This window comes from Myxocyprinus asiaticus, chromosome 8 (assembly GCF_019703515.2).
Source record: "Myxocyprinus asiaticus isolate MX2 ecotype Aquarium Trade chromosome 8, UBuf_Myxa_2, whole genome shotgun sequence".
NCBI classification, from domain to species: domain Eukaryota; kingdom Metazoa; phylum Chordata; class Actinopteri; order Cypriniformes; family Catostomidae; genus Myxocyprinus; species Myxocyprinus asiaticus.
The window spans coordinates 54,724,631-54,746,356 of record NC_059351.1 but is presented as its reverse complement, the minus strand read 5'-3'; the positions used below and the strand labels follow the sequence as shown (position 1 = coordinate 54,746,356).

The window sequence follows — 21,726 nt, the reverse complement described above, 5'->3', positions numbered from 1 at the left end:
GCTGTAAAGCGGAAGTGATACGTGTGTTCTGTCGGTTGGTGCGGCGCTTGTTGTGATTGTGAGCGGCTCCGGTTCGCCTGGATTCGGTTCGGATGTCTTCGATTCTACGGGGTGATGTGGTCGCTGTAGTGGGTCGGTGATGCTGCGGCGGGTTTGGGCACAGATCCGGCAGTTGGCGGAACAGATGGCGAGAAGACCCGAACTGTGCTGCGGCGCGATACTGCTCACCTGCGCTCTCATCCTACCGATAACATACACCTGCGGGTAAATCATATATATACTGTAATATATAACATATATACTGCTCACCTGCGCTCTCATCCTACCGATAACATACACCTGCGGGTAAATCATATATATACTGTAATATATATTACAGCATGTATAGTATATATGTTATATAACATATATACTGCTCACCTGCGCTCTCATCCTACCGATAACATACACCTGCGGGTAAATCATATATATACTGTAATATATAACATATATACTATACATGCTGTAATATATAACATATATACTGCTCACCTGCGCTCTCATCCTACCGATAACATACACCTGCGGGTAAATCATATATATACTGTAATATATAACATATATACTATACATGCTGTAATATATAACATATATACTGCTCACCTGCGCTCTCATCCTACCGATAACATACACCTGCGGGTAAATCATATATATACTGTAATATATAACATATATACTATACATACTGTAATATATAACATATATACTGCTCACCTGCGCTCTCATCCTACCGATAACATACACCTGCGGGTAAATCATATATATACTGTAATATATAACATATATACTATACATACTGTAATATATAACATATATACTGCTCACCTGCGCTCTCATCCTACCGATAACATACACCTGCGGGTAAATCATATATATACTGTAATATATAACATATATACTATATATACTGTAATATATAACATATATACTGCTCACCTGCGCTCTCATCCTACCGATAACATACACCTGCGGGTAAATCATATATATACTGTAATATATAACATATATACTATACATACTGTAATATATAACATATATACTGCTCACCTGCGCTCTCATCCTACCGATAACATACACCTGCGGGTAAATCATATATATACTGTAATATATAACATATATACTGCTCACCTGCGCTCTCATCCTACCGATAACATACACCTGCGGGTAAATCATATATATACTGTAATATATAACATATATACTATACATACTGTAATATATAACATATATACTGCTCACCTGCGCTCTCATCCTACCGATAACATACACCTGCGGGTAAATCATATATATACTGTAATATATAACATATATACTGCTCACCTGCGCTCTCATCCTACCGATAACATACACCTGCGGGTAAATCATATATATACTGTAATATATAACATATATACTATACATACTGTAATATATAACATATATACTGCTCACCTGCGCTCTCATCCTACCGATAACATACACCTGCGGGTAAATCATATATATACTGTAATATATAACATATATACTATACATACTGTAATATATAACATATATACTGCTCACCTGCGCTCTCATCCTACCGATAACATACACCTGCGGGTAAATCATATATATACTGTAATATATAACATATATACTATATATACTGTAATATATAACATATATACTGCTCACCTGCGCTCTCATCCTACCGATAACATACACCTGCGGGTAAATCATATATATACTGTAATATATAACATATATACTATATATACTGTAATATATAACATATATACTGCTCACCTGCGCTCTCATCCTACCGATAACATACACCTGCGGGTAAATCATATATATACTGTAATATATAACATATATACTATACATGCTGTAATATATAACATATATACTGCTCACCTGCGCTCTCATCCTACCGAAAACATACACCTGCGGGTAAATCATATATATACTGTAATATATAACATATATACTATACATGCTGTAATATATAACATATATACTGCTCACCTGCGCTCTCATCCTACCGATAACATACACCTGCGGGTAAATCATATATATACTGTAATATATAACATATATACTATATATACTGTAATATATAACATATATACTATACATACTGTAATATATAACATATATACTATACATGCTGTAATATATAACATATATACTGCTCACCTGCGCTCTCATCCTACCGAAAACATACACCTGCGGGTAAATCATATATATACTGTAATATATAACATATATACTATACATGCTGTAATATATAACATATATACTGCTCACCTGCGCTCTCATCCTACCGATAACATACACCTGCGGGTAAATCATATATATACTGTAATATATAACATATATACTATACATACTGTAATATATAACATATATACTATACATACTGTAATATATAACATATATACTATACATGCTGTAATATATAACATATATACTGCTCACCTGCGCTCTCATCCTACCGAAAACATACACCTGCGGGTAAATCATATATATACTGTAATATATAACATATATACTATATATACTGTAATATATAACATATATACTATACATACTGTAATATATAACATATATACTATACATGCTGTAATATATAACATATATACTGCTCACCTGCGCTCTCATCCTACCGAAAACATACACCTGCGGGTAAATCATATATATACTGTAATATATAACATATATACTATACATACTGTAATATATAACATATATACTGCTCACCTGCGCTCTCATCCTACCGAAAACATACACCTGCGGGTAAATCATATATATACTGTAATATATAACATATATACTATATATACTGTAATATATAACATATATACTGCTCACCTGCGCTCTCATCCTACCGAAAACATACACCTGCGGGTAAATCATATATATACTGTAATATATAACATATATACTATACATGCTGTAGTATATAACATATATACTGCTCACCTGCGCTCTCATCCTACCGAAAACATACACCTGCGGGTAAATCATATATATACTGTAATATATAACATATATACTGCTCACCTGCGCTTTCATCCTACCGAAAACATACACCTGCGGGTAAATCATATATATACTGTAATATATAACATATATACTATACATACTGTAATATATAACATATATACTGCTCACCTGCGCTTTCATCCTACCGAAAACATACACCTGCGGGTAAATCATATATATACTGTAATATATAACATATATACTATACATGCTGTAATATATAACATATATACTGCTCACCTGCGCTCTCATCCTACCGAAAACATACACCTGCGGGTAAATCATATATATACTGTAATATATAACATATATACTATACATACTGTAATATATAACATATATACTATATATACTGTAATATATAACATATATACTATATATACTGTAATATATAACATATATACTGCTCACCTGCGCTCTCATCCTACCGATAACATACACCTGCGGGTAAATCATATATATACTGTAATATATAACATATATACTATATATACTGTAATATATAACATATATACTGCTCACCTGCGCTCTCATCCTACCGATAACATACACCTGCGGGTAAATCATATATATACTGTAATATATAACATATATACTATATATACTGTAATATATAACATATATACTGCTCACCTGCGCTCTCATCCTACCGATAACATACACCTGCGGGTAAATCATATATATACTGTAATATATAACATATATACTATATATACTGTAATATATAACATATATACTGCTCACCTGCGCTCTCATCCTACCGATAACATACACCTGCGGGTAAATCATATATATACTGTAATATATAACATATATACTATATATACTGTAATATATAACATATATACTGCTCACCTGCGCTCTCATCCTACCGATAACATACACCTGCGGGTAAATCATATATATACTGTAATATATAACATATATACTATATATACTGTAATATATAACATATATACTGCTCACCTGCGCTCTCATCCTACCGATAACATACACCTGCGGGTAAATCATATATATACTGTAATATATAACATATATACTATATATACTGTAATATATAACATATATACTGCTCACCTGCGCTCTCATCCTACCGATAACATACACCTGCGGGTAAATCATATATATACTGTAATATATAACATATATACTATACATGCTGTAATATATAACATATATACTGCTCACCTGCGCTCTCATCCTACCGATAACATACACCTGCGGGTAAATCATATATATACTGTAATATATAACATATATACTGCTCACCTGCGCTCTCATCCTACCGATAACATACACCTGCGGGTAAATCATATATATACTGTAATATATAACATATATACTATACATACTGTAATATATAACATATATACTGCTCACCTGCGCTCTCATCCTACCGATAACATACACCTGCGGGTAAATCATATATATACTGTAATATATAACATATATACTATACATACTGTAATATATAACATATATACTGCTCACCTGCGCTCTCATCCTACCGATAACATACACCTGCGGGTAAATCATATATATACTGTAATATATAACATATATACTATATATACTGTAATATATAACATATATACTGCTCACCTGCGCTCTCATCCTACCGATAACATACACCTGCGGGTAAATCATATATATACTGTAATATATAACATATATACTATATATACTGTAATATATAACATATATACTGCTCACCTGCGCTCTCATCCTACCGATAACATACACCTGCGGGTAAATCATATATATACTGTAATATATAACATATATACTGCTCACCTGCGCTCTCATCCTACCGATAACATACACCTGCGGGTAAATCATATATATACTGTAATATATAACATATATACTATATATACTGTAATATATAACATATATACTGCTCACCTGCGCTCTCATCCTACCGATAACATACACCTGCGGGTAAATCATATATATACTGTAATATATAACATATATACTATATATACTGTAATATATAACATATATACTGCTCACCTGCGCTCTCATCCTACCGATAACATACACCTGCGGGTAAATCATATATATACTGTAATATATAACATATATACTATACATACTGTAATATATAACATATATACTGCTCACCTGCGCTCTCATCCTACCGATAACATACACCTGCGGGTAAATCATATATATACTGTAATATATAACATATATACTATATATACTGTAATATATAACATATATACTGCTCACCTGCGCTCTCATCCTACCGATAACATACACCTGCGGGTAAATCATATATATACTGTAATATATAACATATATACTATATATACTGTAATATATAACATATATACTGCTCACCTGCGCTCTCATCCTACCGATAACATACACCTGCGGGTAAATCATATATATACTGTAATATATAACATATATACTATATATACTGTAATATATAACATATATACTGCTCACCTGCGCTCTCATCCTACCGATAACATACACCTGCGGGTAAATCATATATATACTGTAATATATAACATATATACTATATATACTGTAATATATAACATATATACTGCTCACCTGCGCTCTCATCCTACCGATAACATACACCTGCGGGTAAATCATATATATACTGTAATATATAACATATATACTATATATACTGTAATATATAACATATATACTGCTCACCTGCGCTCTCATCCTACCGATAACATACACCTGCGGGTAAATCATATATATACTGTAATATATAACATATATACTATATATACTGTAATATATAACATATATACTGCTCACCTGCGCTCTCATCCTACCGATAACATACACCTGCGGGTAAATCATATATATACTGTAATATATAACATATATACTATATATACTGTAATATATAACATATATACTGCTCACCTGCGCTCTCATCCTACCGATAACATACACCTGCGGGTAAATCATATATATACTGTAATATATAACATATATACTATATATACTGTAATATATAACATATATACTGCTCACCTGCGCTCTCATCCTACCGATAACATACACCTGCGGGTAAATCATATATATACTGTAATATATAACATATATACTATATATACTGTAATATATAACATATATACTATACCTACGCTACTCATCCTACCGATAATATACACCTGCGGATATATACATATATATACTGTAATATATAACATATATACTGCTCACCTGCGCTCTCATCCTACCGATAACATACACCTGCGGGTAAATCATATATATACTGTAATATATAACATATATACTATATATACTGTAATATATAACATATATACTGCTACACCTGCGCTCTCATCCTACCGATAACATACACCTGCAGGTAAATCATATATATACTGTAATATATAACATATATACTATATATACTGTAATATATAACATATATACTATATATACTGTAATATATAACATATATACTGCTCACCTGCGCTCTCATCCTACCGATAACATACACCTGCGGGTAAATCATATATATACTGTAATATATAACATATATACTATATATACTGTAATATATAACATATATACTGCTCACCTGCGCTAACATCATACCTATATACTGTAATATATAACATATATACTATATATACTGTAATATATAACATATATACTATATATACTGTAATATATAACATATATACTGCTCACCTGCGCTCTCATCCTACCGATAACATACACCTGCGGGTAAATCATATATATACTGTAATATATAACATATATACTATATATACTGTAATATATAACATATATACTGCTCATACAATCTATGTATACTGTAATATATAACATATATACTATATATACTGTAATATATAACATATATACTGCTCACCTGCGCTCTCATCCTACCGATAACATACACCTGCGGGTAAATCATATATATACTGTAATATATAACATATATACTATATATACTGTAATATATAACATATATACTGCTCACCTGCGCTCTCATCCTACCGATAACATACACCTGCGGGTAAATCATATATATACTGTAATATATAACATATATACTATATATACTGTAATATATAACATATATACTGCTCACCTGCGCTCTCATCCTACCGATAACATACACCTGCGGGTAAATCATATATATACTGTAATATATAACATATATACTATATATACTGTAATATATAACATATATACTGCTCACCTGCGCTCTCATCCTACCGATAACATACACCTGCGGGTAAATCATATATATACTGTAATATATAACATATATACTATATATACTGTAATATATAACATATATACTGCTCACCTGCGCTCTCATCCTACCGATAACATACACCTGCGGGTAAATCATATATATACTGTAATATATAACATATATACTATATATACTGTAATATATAACATATATACTATATATACTGTAATATATAACATATATACTGCTCACTTGTGCCTATTTTATAACTTCGTTGCCATGACAAAACGGCCGTAAAATGATGATTTAAAGAACTTTAAAGCTCAAATAATACATACGTTTTAAAAGAAGAATTAATGTAAGTGCTTTTATAAAATTATGAACTTCACATTTCTGTTTAAAATCTCCAAAAATTGACCCCATTGACTTCCATTGTAAGTGCCTCACTGGAACACAGAGTTGTGCTTTTTTAAAGAAAAGGAGGAACAAGTCGAAATAAATTTTGTGGTAATTAATATTATGCCACAAATGCTTTTGAATGACTTCAAGTTTTGGCTACAAAAAGCTGTAAATATTTCCAGCATTATTGCCCAGGTAAATACACAGGGTAGTGTTGCACCAGCTGTGTGTAAGGTCTCACTTAAGTTGGGACATAAAGTTCACACTAAGGGCTCAGTAACTACTAGTTAGTTACTTGTATTTATCCGATAAACAGCCTTCAAATTAGACGCAGAAGTGTTAAATAGTCGTGAATTTCAGTTTGATCTCGTTACAGTGATGTTCAAACCTTGTTTGTTCACGTAACTGTCAGCTGTAATAAATTATATCCTCATTAAAATATGATACATAATAAAAGTAGATTTAATAAATAGTATATTTGCCCTGTGTAAATAATAATCTATAGGAACTGTATCTAAAATAAATGAGGGGTGATAAATAAATACTAATACAACAGGCAAGAAAAACAGACATTTATTCATTTTAATATTTTGTGTATTTTGTTTGTGTTGAGACTTGACACCGGGCGACGCATCCCGTGCACCATTAAGGCCCAAACACACTCTACATAAGTACGTGAACGCAGACGCATCTTGCAACGTAAACTCGATTTCACACGTCATTGCGTTGTGAAATATGTCAGAGTGCAATTCATAACCTAACGCAAGATGTGCTGTATTCTCAGCATTGCCGCAAGGGACGCTACAGTGGATTTTCTTCTTTCAGTCAGTAACTGTCATGGCGGAGCAGCAATCTGAAGAGAGTCTTGCCAAACAAGTTACATTATACAAACATATTGTTCTGTCGTCTTTTCAGCACATACAAAAACACACACTCCTCAACTGTCCACATGTTGACTCCAACACATCCATTTCATGACACCTAAAAAACTCTTTCGCCCCCTTGTGGTCTGAGGTTTGTAATCGCCAGAGCAACACCGAGCATGTAATGCGTATGGATGCATGACTAGCAGCTGGCATGCCATCACCATTGTGCTTGAGCGGCCTCCAGGTTGCTCAGGATTGTCCTGTAAGGGCACAGTAAGTTGCTTGATGCATCTGCCAAATGCATAATGTAAATGTACCACAGCCAGCATTGGCCGTGCTACGTCTGCGTTTCTGTACTTGTGTGATGTATGTTTGGGCTCTTAGATCAGTTTCATGCTGAAGAGCCACTAAGAAGCTTTTTTACACAATATTCCCTCTTGTAAATGTAAACACATGTAAATATCAACATCATCATACATGTCTAAAGGATTGAAGCCTGTCACGCAAAACATGAGCTCACTGATGTCATTAAGTTTTCTTTTTTTATTTCAACCGTTACACCTGGTGGGAGTCTTCAGTAAATATTGAGTTTATATGTAGGGTTACGTTCTACCGAAGTTTAATGGTGCAACGCTCAAATATTTAGTAGTGCATAAATTGTGACTTTGTGCCCATTTACACCACAACTAGGCTAAGTTGTAACTTATGCACAGCTGGTGCAACCGGCCCCTGGTTAAACACACTTGGACCTTTTGTGACAACTTTCCCCAGTAGTGGTGGGCTAATCTCATTTAATACTTTTATTAGCGTAACAATTTGATTGAAAAGTTGAGAAATGAAGATGAATTTGAGAATGTCTCAGTATTTGATGTGAGTCTGTGTCTCTGTCAGTCGGGAGAAGATTGTGGTGGCGGCCGCTCGGACTCCAGTGCGCTTCTTCCCGGTGGACGTCCCAGTGGTGGATTTGTTTCTGGGTCAGTTGGATGAAGCGGATCGGATCAGAGAGGATGCTGATGTCTCTGTGGTCTTCTACTACGCCCCCTGGTGCGCTCACTCTATCACTGCACGACAGCACGTCCAGCAGGTGGCGCTGCGACTCGCTGCAGAGGTGAGAGGGGTCGAGTCTCTCTGTATCTGTCTGTATTATGAAGATACTATCATGTGATGTCCCTCTGGCCAGTTAATGGAACGTTCTCTTGCCCAGTTGGGCCAGTACGGTGTGGTCATGCTGTCCTATGTTTGTTGATCATGTGCATGTGTTTTGATTGCCTTGCTAATTTAAATTAAACATGTAGTTTTGTGTGACTTATGGTTTGATTGTTGACTTAAATAGACCTCACAAAAATTGAGAGTTCACTGCAAAATTGCCACAAGTTCACCATTGATAATTTTCACATGCAAATGAGCTTTATGGCAAACTTGGGGCAAATTGTCCATTGTTGTCAAAGGTTTGCCAGAGGTTCACCACAACTGGTGAAGAGCTGCAAACTTCTGGCGAACATTTGTGGCGATTCACAAGCTCATTTGCATGTGAAAATAACGAGCAGCAAGTTTTTGTAAGGGACATCATCAAGGTAACATTATCTAGAGGTTTCATCAAAATTACAAAAGTCACTTGGGATAGTCTTGAAAGTATCAAGCAAATCGGTAATGTCGTTTTCCAGATGTATGAATTGATAGTTTAGAATAGTTTTCATGGATTTACTTTATAGTTGTATAATTTCCAGTAATTAATGCAAATTAAAAACCTAAGAAATTTGTGTTGAGTGACTCCAGTAAGGTCTCCTAAGCAACCAAATTGGCCCGGTTGCTAGGGAGGGTAGAGTCACATGGGGTAACCTCCTCGTGGTCGCTATAATGTGGTTCTCGCTCTCGGTGGGGTGTCTGGTGAGTTGTGCGTGGATGCCGTGGAGAATAGCGTGACGCCTCCACACGCGCTACATCTCCACGGTAACGCGCTCAACAAGTCACGTGATAAGATGCGCGGATTGACGGTCTCAGATGCGGAGGCAACAATCCTTACTGTTGAGCCCTTTATTATATTTTATAAATGTCATTGAGCGTGTTTACATGCACACTGATACATGACAACTCACAAAAACAGCTTGTTTAAAAAACCTGACAAAGCAAGAAAAGTGTTTACATGACATTTGAAATAATGGCGTTATTTTCTGTGGAGAAGAGACGTTTAATCCATTGACATGACCACATTAAGCATGACCGGTATAAGAACATGCATGTAAACACGCTCAGTATAGATGTCATTATAGATATTATCATCTTTGTTGTTATAGATTCCATTAAAGATGCTAATATATGTATTTAGTAATGTCATTATAAAAACTATAACATGCTGTTATAAATGTTATTAAGCAGTGAGCTCACTTCTATGGTATAACTTTGTTTTTTGTTTTGTTGTGATAAATATTGTAGTACATTTGTTGCTCTGTATATTGTTTGGATTTATCTTTAGCTCATGAGCCAATCACCTGAGCCGTAAATGTCATTATTCATCATCTGGAACGGCAGAGAAACGATGTCATATCACTTCACTAATGACTTTATTGAACTGTCATAGACTGCAGTGAGGTCCACACTCTGTGATGATGCGTTTCCTGTGTGTGCAGGTGCAGTTTATCGCAGTGAACTGTTGGTGGCATCAGGGCAGATGTAGAAAACACAAGAACTTCTTCCAGTATCCACACATACACCTGTACTTCAGGAGGTAAAGAACATGCTTACGATCTGTAAACGAGTACAGGAAACATTCAGACAATAATCAGACATCACTGTGTGTGTGCAGGTTTGGTCCGATGGAGTACAGTGGTCCTGTCACTTCAGATTATTTGGAGAGTTTCATTCAGAGAGTCTGTTGCCCGCTCACGTACCTGCCCACCCGTGCAGCCCTGCACACCTTCCTCACACACCACCAGGTATCAACACTCGCTCCCTCTCTCCGTGTTGCTGTTTATAGTACATGATGAAATAAATAGTTCCAGTCCTGGATGCTGATTGTGTATGTGTTTGTCTTGCAGCAGGGTGTTGTGGGATATTTTCAGTTTAATTCGTCTCCTCAGCCGGCCGGTTACGTCATCTTTCTGCTGTCCGCTCTGCACGTGCTCAGACGAGGTACCAGCACTAACAATCTCTAATGCAGACGTTTACACACGCTCCCTCACTGATCCACTGGGTAAACTCTGTCTTCTGATTGGTGCAGATCATCAGGGGGCGGTGCGGTTTGCAGTGGTGACCAATCAGGCGGTAGCAGAGGGTGTTTCACTAAGGGAGGATGAGAGTGTGTATTTACACCGGCGGTTGAACAGCTCACTGGTGAGATGCGCGCGCACACACACACACACACACTCATTAAAGTGAAATTAAAACACTCGTTTTGTGTCTGAACGGCAGGTTTTTCCGCGAGCGCAGCGGAATTTCACAGTGCAGGCGGTCTGTGATTGGGTGTATGAAAACAGAGAGAGTGTCATCCAGTGGATTCAGCCAATGGGAACCAAGAGTTACTCACTGGAGGCGGAGCTACGGAAAGGCCCCGCCCTTCTTACGTTCCTCCCACACAATCCACTCAGAGCCAATCAGCTGCTGACTCAGGTGCGTTTAGTAGCCGTAAATAAATAATCATATTTACTATTACATTATGTAATAAAATTTCAGCCTGTCAATTAATTGTGTTAATTTGTGTGATTTAATGCTATACAAAAATAACGCAGTTGATCACACCTTCTGACCCCTATGTAAATTCCATAATAAAATAATGCATTTTCCTACCATTAGAGTAATTAAAGCTTGAAGTACATGTAACTTTAAGCTTCCTATACTGTCTTGTCATTTAAAACAGTTTGAAGAAAAGCTAAACTTTGACAGATAATAGTGTGATAATGTCTAAATATATATCCAAATGCTTCACTTGTGGTCAAATTTAGAATAACTTCACAGTATGTGGTTTCATAGAACAGTGCCGCCATCTACTGGCTATTATTGTCATTACATGATTTAAGTTAATTTCTTTCACCCGATGGCAGCAATCTGCCCCAATACATGACACACTCTCATATTTTCCTTGTTCAACTAGGTTTTTACTGTAGTGAAGCTCATAAATTTGATAGTACATTTGCTAATTTGCATATGCAAATGAATGGAGAAATTGAGAAATGTATTTGTAAATAAAATCTAAAAAACATAAAATTCTAAAAGAAGTGCATAATTTTATTGTTTTTACAAGACATGTTTATTTTCCATTCATATATGACCATGAACAGTAAAGTAAGCATCCCTTCTGGAACAGAATGGGGGGCTTAACTATTTTATCGTTTACGGATTGGCCCCATTGACTTCCATTGTAAGTGTCTCAGTGGAACACACATTTGTGCTTTAAAGGAGGGACGAGTCAAAATAAATTTTTGTGGTGATCAACTTATATTGAACCCAGAATATTCCTTTAATGAAAACACATTATTTTATAGATCTCTTTCTGTGTGTGTGTGTCAGGTGACGGACGTGGCGTTGCGTTATCACTCTTTTTGCGGGTCAGATGAGGGTGTGTCCACTGTCCCGCGCTGCTGTCAATCACTGCTGATGTCAGGATTGAGTTCTGCGGTCATGAGCGGTAAAACTAACGTCTGTGAACTGTGTGTGAACCGCTCCGGTTCTTCCTCAGATCCGATGTCAGATGTTCTCCCTGTGCTGCAGCCTCACTGCTCTCTTCCGGAGCTGCATACAGTTCTACAGCGGTATTTAAAGCAGACGGTGTCGAGCACATCCTGCAGTCACATCTGGAGCTCATATAGTCCGTACAGTCAGTACAGCGCCTGCTGCAGAACGCTACAGAACTCGCAGTGGCGCCCCCTGCTGCCTGACACCATCACAGGACTGCACTGCCGCACCAATAAGACGCTGCGCTTTTACCTGCTCGACGCGCAGCTCAACTGGCCGCTGGCACAGAGACTCGGAGCACATGATAACCACAGTGTGCTGCCCTTCATCACCATCATCAACCTCAGAGACGAGACGCACTATGTGCTCAACAACACTGACTCACTGGGTACAAAAACACACACAAACATGCACACAAACACACACTGTGTAGTAGTCGTTATAATTTTTGTCACTCTCTGTCTGTGGAGTAGAGCAGTTCATTAAGAGCTTCAGTGTTCACTACAGTCCTCTACACAGACATCTAGTGCAACACAAACAACAACACCCACAATCCCTCATACAGGAAGTGACCACAGGCAACTTCCTGCACACAGTCATGGACTCACACAAGGTGAGAAAAATTATTTTCCTGCTTCTTTACTTTTTCAGCATTTTTTATTGCCTGTTTCTACACAAACAAATGTTTCTATTAACACAAGCACTATGACAAATCATAACTGTTGGTTATTTGCCGTCAAATCGAGCTGTTCAGCCGTGACGTCAATTTGTAGTTGTAGGCGGTGGAGATTACTTGAAGAGTATTTTTTCTAGAACATCATTTACATACAGTCATACCTCAAGCGTGGGGTTTGAAGCTGTTGTGTCTTTTAAAAATGCATGTTGCTAACACGTTGCTAAATAAGGACTACAACAGTCGGCCATTTTGTAAAGCATGTAGCTCACATGCTTATGGGAGTTGTAGTCCTTAATTAGCATTGTGATAGTAACATGCATTTTTACAAAACACAGTAGCTTCAAAATTAACTGTCATGACTGTGTGTAATTTATGTTTTAGAACAAAACGTGAAAGTCTCTTCAAGTGATTTTAACCACATTATTATACTCCAACCCGTAGGGAAACACACGGCTCGAAAATGCTAATCATCTTCTGGGTTTTTAGTGATGGTAATTATTATATTGGGTGCGTTGTGGGATCTGTTTGGGTGACAAATGGCAGATATGGGGAGTGTTCAGGAAACCTGTTTGAAAACAAGCATTATTTTGCCATTTTGTTTGGTGACACTAGTGTCACTGAAATTACACTCTTCAGCATTTTAACAGAGTTTGTATTTGTTAATACATTACACAAGCTCACAGATATGATGATGAACTGTGTTGTTTTCTCTCTGTAGGATGTGCTGTTGTTGTATTATTCGAGCTGGTGTGGCTTCTGCTCTGTTCTCAATCATGTGTTTCTGCGACTGGCTCGTCTGTTCCAGGGAAACAGCGCCCTCACTGTGGCCAGGTGTGGAACTGCACCTACAAACATTGTATCTGACAAATTACTGTAGCGATCAATATAGTTCAGATTTTTAAATGCATTAAATTAAGGAAGATTAGTTGAGCAAAACAAAAATGCATAATCTGTGTAATGTGTGAATTGCTGTCATTAAAGGAATGTTCCAGATTCAAAACAGCTTAACTTGTATTGAACCCTGAATATTCCTTTAAATCAATGTTTATTGTTGTTTTCAGAGTTAATGTTGCTGTGAATGATCTGCCTTGGGAGTTTATGGTGGATTATCTGCCATCCGTACTGTTCTTCCCCCGACACAGGTGTGTGTGTGTGTGTGTGTGTGTGTGTGTGTGTGTGTGTGTGTGAGTGTGTGAGTGTGTGTGTGTGTGTGTGTGTGTGTGTGTGTGTGTGTGTGTGTGTGAGTGTGTGAGTGTGTGAGTGTGTGTGTGTGTGTGTGTGTGTGTGTGTGTGTGTGTGTGAGTGTGTGAGTGTGTGAGTGTGTGAGTGTGAGTGTGTGTGAGTGTGAGAGTGTGTGAGTGTGTGAGTGTGAGAGTGTGAGAGAGTGAGAGTGTGAGAGTGTGAGAGAGTGAGAGAGTGAGAGTGTGAGAGTGTGAGTGTGAGAGTGTGTGAGAGTGTGTGAGAGTGTGTGTGAGAGTGTGAGTGTGTGTGTGTGAGAATGTGTGTGTGTGTGGTGTGTGCGTGTAATGTGTGCATCTGGTGTGTGTAGTGTGTGTGAGTGAGTGAGTGTGTGTGAGAGTGTGAGAATGTGTGTGTGTGTGTGTGTGTGTGTGTGTGAGAGTGTGAGTGTGTGTGAGTGTGTGTGTGTGTGGTGTGTGCATGTAATGTGTGCATCTGGTGTGTGGAGTGTGTGTGTGTGTGTTTGTGTGTGTGAGTGAGTGTGTGAGTGTGTGAGTGAGTGAGTGAGTGGAATGTGTGCGAGTGTGTGCGTGTAATGTGTGTGTGTGGTGTGTATGGTATGTGTATAATGTGTATAATGTGTATAATGTGTGGTGTGTGTGTGTGTGTGTGTGTGTTTAATACCAGTTGTAAACAGGATCTGATTAAATGAAAGTGAGTGATAATGTCACTGATGTACACACATTGTTTGTTCTCTCCGTCAGGAAGCAGATGAGCATGAAGTTTCCAGAAAACACCCCTGTGACACTCCCCAACCTGCTGCGCTTCATTCTGCAGCACTCTAGCCACACCCCTAGGGAGGAGTCAGGCAGTGGGGTGGAGTCAAAGTCTCTACTGGAGGCGGAGCTTCACACTCTGCAGCAGGAAGTGTTTTCTCTGCAGCGCGCTCGAGAGCGCCTCTCTCAGCAGCTGGCGGTCATGTGGCGGGAAAACCGCCGTCTGATGCTGCACACGCATGTGCTGGAGAGGCAGAACGTCGAGCTGCAGGCGCAGAGTGACCGTCTGGAGACACTGTACAGGGAGAAAACACAACAACTCGCAGACACTGTTCACAGACTGCAGGAGCTCGCAGACGCATCTGAAGAACTGCTGAATGAAAACTCACTCTTGAAAGTGCTGCTGAGTGCTCTGAGAGAGAGACAGGACACTGAGAGAGAGAGACAGGACACTGAGAGAGAGAGACAGGACACTGAGAGAGAGAGACAGGGAAACATGAGGCCACCTGACGACTAATGATTATCATGTTACAGAATCTCACGAACCCTGTCGAGAACATGTGCCAGTCATGTTTGAACCCAAAACCTAAAGAAAAAATCAAGTATATGAATGAAATAAATTGAAGTCTATTTCAGAACATTAATTAAATCGTGTGCACGCATTACGGTAACGAGAACTGGGGGTAAAATGTGCACAAAATGCAAAAAATTATAATTCTAAATATATGAATATCCTAAAAAGAGGTTTAATTTTCTTTATTAGAAATCTAATTTCTTCTTTTTTCTTTAGGTGAAATTTGATTAGACATGTTCCTCTCATTTAGAGCAGCTCTCATGAAGACATGTGGACTTTTTATGTCAGCAAATGAAGAATATCAGTGATACACTGTTAAAACAAGAAGTATTTCCGTTTTTCCCCCTTTATTATTGAAGTGATGTATTTTTTCATAATCACTCATTATCAAGTGTCGATTCTGAGTCAGTGTTCAGGGATTTGTTAGTATTGTTTAGATCTTTATGGGTTAAAATAAAATGTAAGTTCATGGTAAATTTGATCCTCTCTGGCTCTGATATAATTTATATTATTATGTATTTTTTACTGTCTGGAGCAGCACATGAAATCATTTAATACAGAACGGAGAAATATTCTCAAGAAATATAAAAGACAACATTGGAGCTTTCTGCTTGATCTGTATTCCTCTCTTTCTCATAACTGATGGATCATTTACCTTGAAAGACACGCATGGAAAACATTTTCATGACGGTATATGCAGGATTATAAAAGCAACATACATTCGTAAGAGACAGAGTTATTTACATAGAATAGTTCATGGGGTCACTAGAGCTGATCTGAGATTTACAGAACATGTTAGAATAATGATAATAATGATAGTTATTCATTTCATGAGCCTGTCTATTATGGATGAATTTGAATATGAATGTCGTGAATCTGTGTTCTGCTGGTGCTGATATGAACCATGTAACCAAACACATGCAAGTCAAGTGCCTGATGCTGATGCAGTATGGTAAGTGAATTAACATGGTTTCTCATGCAGTACCTGTTACTTTACTCATCGATTTTCAAGATGGACCAATTGCAGTCGTTTGTGAATACTGGATTAGATCTTTATATGATAGATTTAAAGAGATTTTTTCATGTTTTGACAGGTAACAATCCTTGGAGTTAATAGCATAAAAACATTATAGACTGTGTGCACAAATATGTCCAATAAAACATAAATTATCTTGAGATTGAAATGTGGTTCTGTAGAGGATTCTGAGCTCTGAAGAGCCCCTGTATGGAATTAAATATGTGCCACTGGGACTTGAATGTGAACATTTAATTGAAATTGAATTACATCAAACTTGAAATTCAAATGTATGTGGCACGAATTCAGATTCATTTTTTAAAACACTGATTCAGGTTTTATATTAAGATTCGGGAATATTTGACAAAGACATCCGGAGTACGGAAAGAGCAATCGAGCCTGTATGTAATCGAACTCCTGGACAGTAAACAGAATTAATATGGTACAGTGCATGCACTTATAGTAAATGCTTTTATGTTCTCTTTGTTTTGAGAATATTTTCAGTGTGCAGACAGCAGACGTGATTCTCAGATCGGCAGCTGCGCATTGTGAAACAACATCAATGGTGAAGGCGCTTACACCTTCATGATTGATTACAGCAGCAGCCAATCGCGTGCTTGGCATTCACGGTCCAACTGAGGCAGATCGCTTGATTGGTTACAGCTACGGCCAATCGCGTGCTTGGCTACAGCAGCGTGTGCACAGTGAGAAGCAGCACTCGTTAAACTTCTTATTCATAAACAAACTGAATGACCTGGTACATGTACCGACCGACTGAATGAGAGGGGCATGTTGTTCGTTTAATTCAGCATCGGCATGTGAGTCTACCTTGTTCATTATGGAGAGAAAAGGGCAGAAGAGCTATTAATGTGTAAAAGTTTATACATGTTGAGGGGCTTTCACATGACTCAAGTCAACACTGCCGAATACATCAATCATGCATTAACAGAAAATGACAGTGTAATATCTATAATGTCTTAGAGTCATCATTGTGTAGTTTGAACCCCAGTGAGCATGCCGAAGGAGACTGTGGCGAGGAACACAAAACTCCATTAGATGTATGTTAATGGAGAAAAATAACCTTGGGAGAAACAAGACTCACTGTGAGGGTCAGTTCCCCTTTGGCTAACAGCATGAATATAATGCAAAAATTAGTTTTATTTGTGTATTTGTATTATTTGTGTTACACTTTACTCAAATAGCTCATATTCTACCTGAATTCCAGGACATAAATGAGTTAGACAAACTCTCGTATCTTATGGGAGAGAAAGTAGAGTGTGTTCAGCTAGCAGCGCAGTATCTGTCCTCCTGTCATCATATGAGGGAGAGAGACTGACCCCTCATCATATTACAACTCTGTTCAAACTGATATTTTCATTTACTTTTTTCCTCCCTTCCTCATTGATCTTTGTAGTTTACTTTGTCATTTGTGTTTATATTATTTTATTATCGTTATTATTTATTTATTGAATATAAAAATAATTTATTTTTGTAATATGTTTATTACTCAATGCTTTGGCAACATTGTACATTGTATACGGTCATGCAAATAAAGCTCATTTGAATTTGAATTGAATTGAATTGAGAGAGAGAGAGAGCGAGAGAGAGAGAGAGAGAGAGAGAGAGAGAGAGAGAGAGAGAGAGAGAGAGAGAGCATGAGGCATGAAGTCGAGCAGGTTGTTCTCCTCCGAGTCTTTGTCGGTCTCTTCTGGTCCACTTGCCGCACACACACCTAACGAGCACCGGAGATATTAATGATGATGAATTCACGGATTAACGGAGTGACGCCGCTGATTATTGTAATCCTACTGCACGCGACACGAGCAGGTACACACACACACACACACACACACACACACACACACCGCTGTCTTTGTATGAGCTTGAAGTTTTGAGTGTCAGATGGATAAATGTTAATAATAATTAATATTCTTTACAGAAACACACACAGCGCGATAATGTTTGAACTTTAATCGCGCGGATCTTCATAATGACATAATAAACTGTGAAATAAGAGACAATCATTAGTGTTAATTGAGGAAAATCACTTTCATATTCATTAAAGAGCTGAATGTGGGACATGTGTTTGTGTTTAGTTCAGATTTTTGGGAGCAGTTGTTATTTTATTTTAGCCTGTTGTGTAACGTTATTGTAACGGTATTTATTGATTATTCATATAACATTGTATTTGTACTTCAGTGTATATGACAAAAACAAAAAAATTAAAATAAATTGGTAATAAATGTTTTCGTGTACTTTTCGTAATTTGATCCTAGTGCACTAGGGGTGTAAAAGTTTCATCACGATATGATCTTATATCGATCCGATGTTTGCCGATATCTCAAAGTCTGCCACGATACGATTTCGATTCGATTCAGGAGCCTATGACCGATATTCCGATATTACGTGCCTATTTTAACAACAGTTACATTTATTATCTCACAAATGCACCCAAAATATAATTTGAATATTTTATTGAGCTCTCTGAAAAGTGAAAATCCAGGATCCACACTGGGACATCCACAACAAAATATAATGCAGAAAAATAAATAAAATAAAAATATAGTCACATGCATGTTTACTGTGATAAATGTTAGTAAGGGTGATGATGTTAAGATGTGAAAAGTCTTGTAATTGATGCTGGTGCAGGACAGGTGTTTTCTCTTTCCCTCGTCAGCGCTGTTCAGAATATTGCGTCTCTTTAGACATTTGAAGTGGTTGAATTGCTCCAAAGCGCTTAAAAGAAAAAATTCTCATGCACAATTCAAATGTGTACCACGATATTGAGGGAAGCCCTGTTTAATCACGTATGTGAGCTGCTTGGTGCTGTCCTGTATCCGGAGCTTGCAGCCCTGTTGACACGCACATGAGAAGCATATTTAGCGCTTTAAAAGCGAGATGAGTATCATAAGGTTGCTGCATTGCCTGATGGAAATGTGTATGGACGTGGCTGGCATGAGAATGTCAAAATAAAGGTGCATCTTAAAAAAATAGACATCAATGTTTATGATGATGTTGCATCATTGGTGATAATTCAGTGCATGCAAAACCGCTCCAAACGATTCAGTATGTGCAAAACCACTCCAAAAGATTCAATACATTCAAAACCTCTCCAAATGATTCAGTGCATGCGAAACCGCTCCAAAAGATTCAGTACATGCGAAACCGCTCCAAAAGATTCAGTGCATGCAAAAACACTCCAAAAGATTCAGTGCATGCGAAACCGCTCCAAATGATTCAGTGTGTGCAAAACCGCTCCAAACGATTCAGTGTGTGCAAAACCGCTCAATATGATTCAGTACATTCAAAACCGCTCCAAACGATTCAGTGTGTGCAAAACCGCTCCAAAAGATTCAGTACATGCGAAACCGCTCCAAATGATTCAGTGCATGCAAAAACACTCCAAAAGATTCAGTGCATGCGAAACCGCTCCAAATGATTCAGTGTGTGCAAAACCGCTCCAAACGATTCAGTGTGTGCAAAACCGCTCCAAACGATTCAGTGTGTTCAAAACCTCTCCAAACGATTCAGTATATTCAAAACCGCTCCGAACGATTCAGTGCACGCAAAACCGCTCCAAACGATTCAGTGTGTGCAAAAACACTCAGAAAGATTCAGTGCATGCGAAACCGCTCCAAACGATTCAGTGTGTGCAAAAACACTCAGAAAGATTCAGTGCATGCGAAACCGCTCCAAAAGATTCAGTGCATGTGAAACCGCTCCAAACTATTCAGTGTGTGCAAAAAAATGCTTTGAATAATGCAGTGCATGAGTGAAATGTCAGAGTGATTCAATTGTGAACTGATTCAGACCATTTTGCCAACCTCTTTGACCAATACATTGAAAAGAACTGACTCAAAAGAGTGATTCATATGCAAATCAGGCATCGCTAGTCTAGTGACACCACTGAATGGTTAGCATCTTCATATCTCATGGTATTTTCAAAGAATACAGCGGTTTTACTAGTGGCAGTCTTGTGTAAGTGTGTGCTCTTGTATTCTAGAAGTGATATTCTGCTGTCAGCTGCTTCTTATTCTCTGTGTCTCTGGCTGGTTTTCAGTAATGCACCTGCACAGAAAGTCTAATAGCATGTCGTTCTTTATCGAGTCTCATAATGCAGCATGTGAGTTCAGTGCTATTTCTGTGACAAAGATCCTGATACACGGTGAAAAGCAGAGTCTCTGAAGGCTTCAGAAGACAGCAACAGTGTCTAGATGTTCTGTTTAAATGCATGAGAAGAAGATGGTCATTAATCTGCTGAAAGACTTTTAGAACAGAAACAAGAGTGCAGGGTTTTATTCAAACACATTTCCTGCACTTCATTCTC

General features: G+C 37.4%; 2 protein-coding genes across 2 annotated transcripts in view; both read left to right on the top strand.

Moving 5' to 3' along the window:
• Positions 1-16,986, top strand: txndc11 (thioredoxin domain containing 11). The gene is made up of 12 exons (XM_051705207.1): positions 1-264; positions 9,403-9,619; positions 11,139-11,236; positions 11,315-11,444; positions 11,547-11,640; positions 11,729-11,841; positions 11,920-12,117; positions 13,015-13,567; positions 13,653-13,792; positions 14,574-14,686; positions 14,917-14,997; positions 15,799-16,986. The coding sequence occupies exons 1-12, from the start codon at positions 140-142 to the stop codon at positions 16,325-16,327; spliced, it is 2,391 nt and encodes a 796-aa protein (XP_051561167.1). The 5' UTR covers positions 1-139; the 3' UTR covers positions 16,328-16,986.
• A 4,502-nt stretch (positions 16,987-21,488) lies between these two features.
• LOC127444821 (collagen alpha-1(XI) chain-like) overlaps positions 21,489-21,726 on the top strand; it is a 41,739-nt gene continuing 41,501 nt past the window's right edge. Inside the window, exon 1 of the mRNA XM_051704362.1 lies at positions 21,489-21,522. Within this exon, the coding sequence (XP_051560322.1) occupies positions 21,489-21,522 (34 nt within the window). The remainder of the gene's footprint in view (positions 21,523-21,726) is intronic.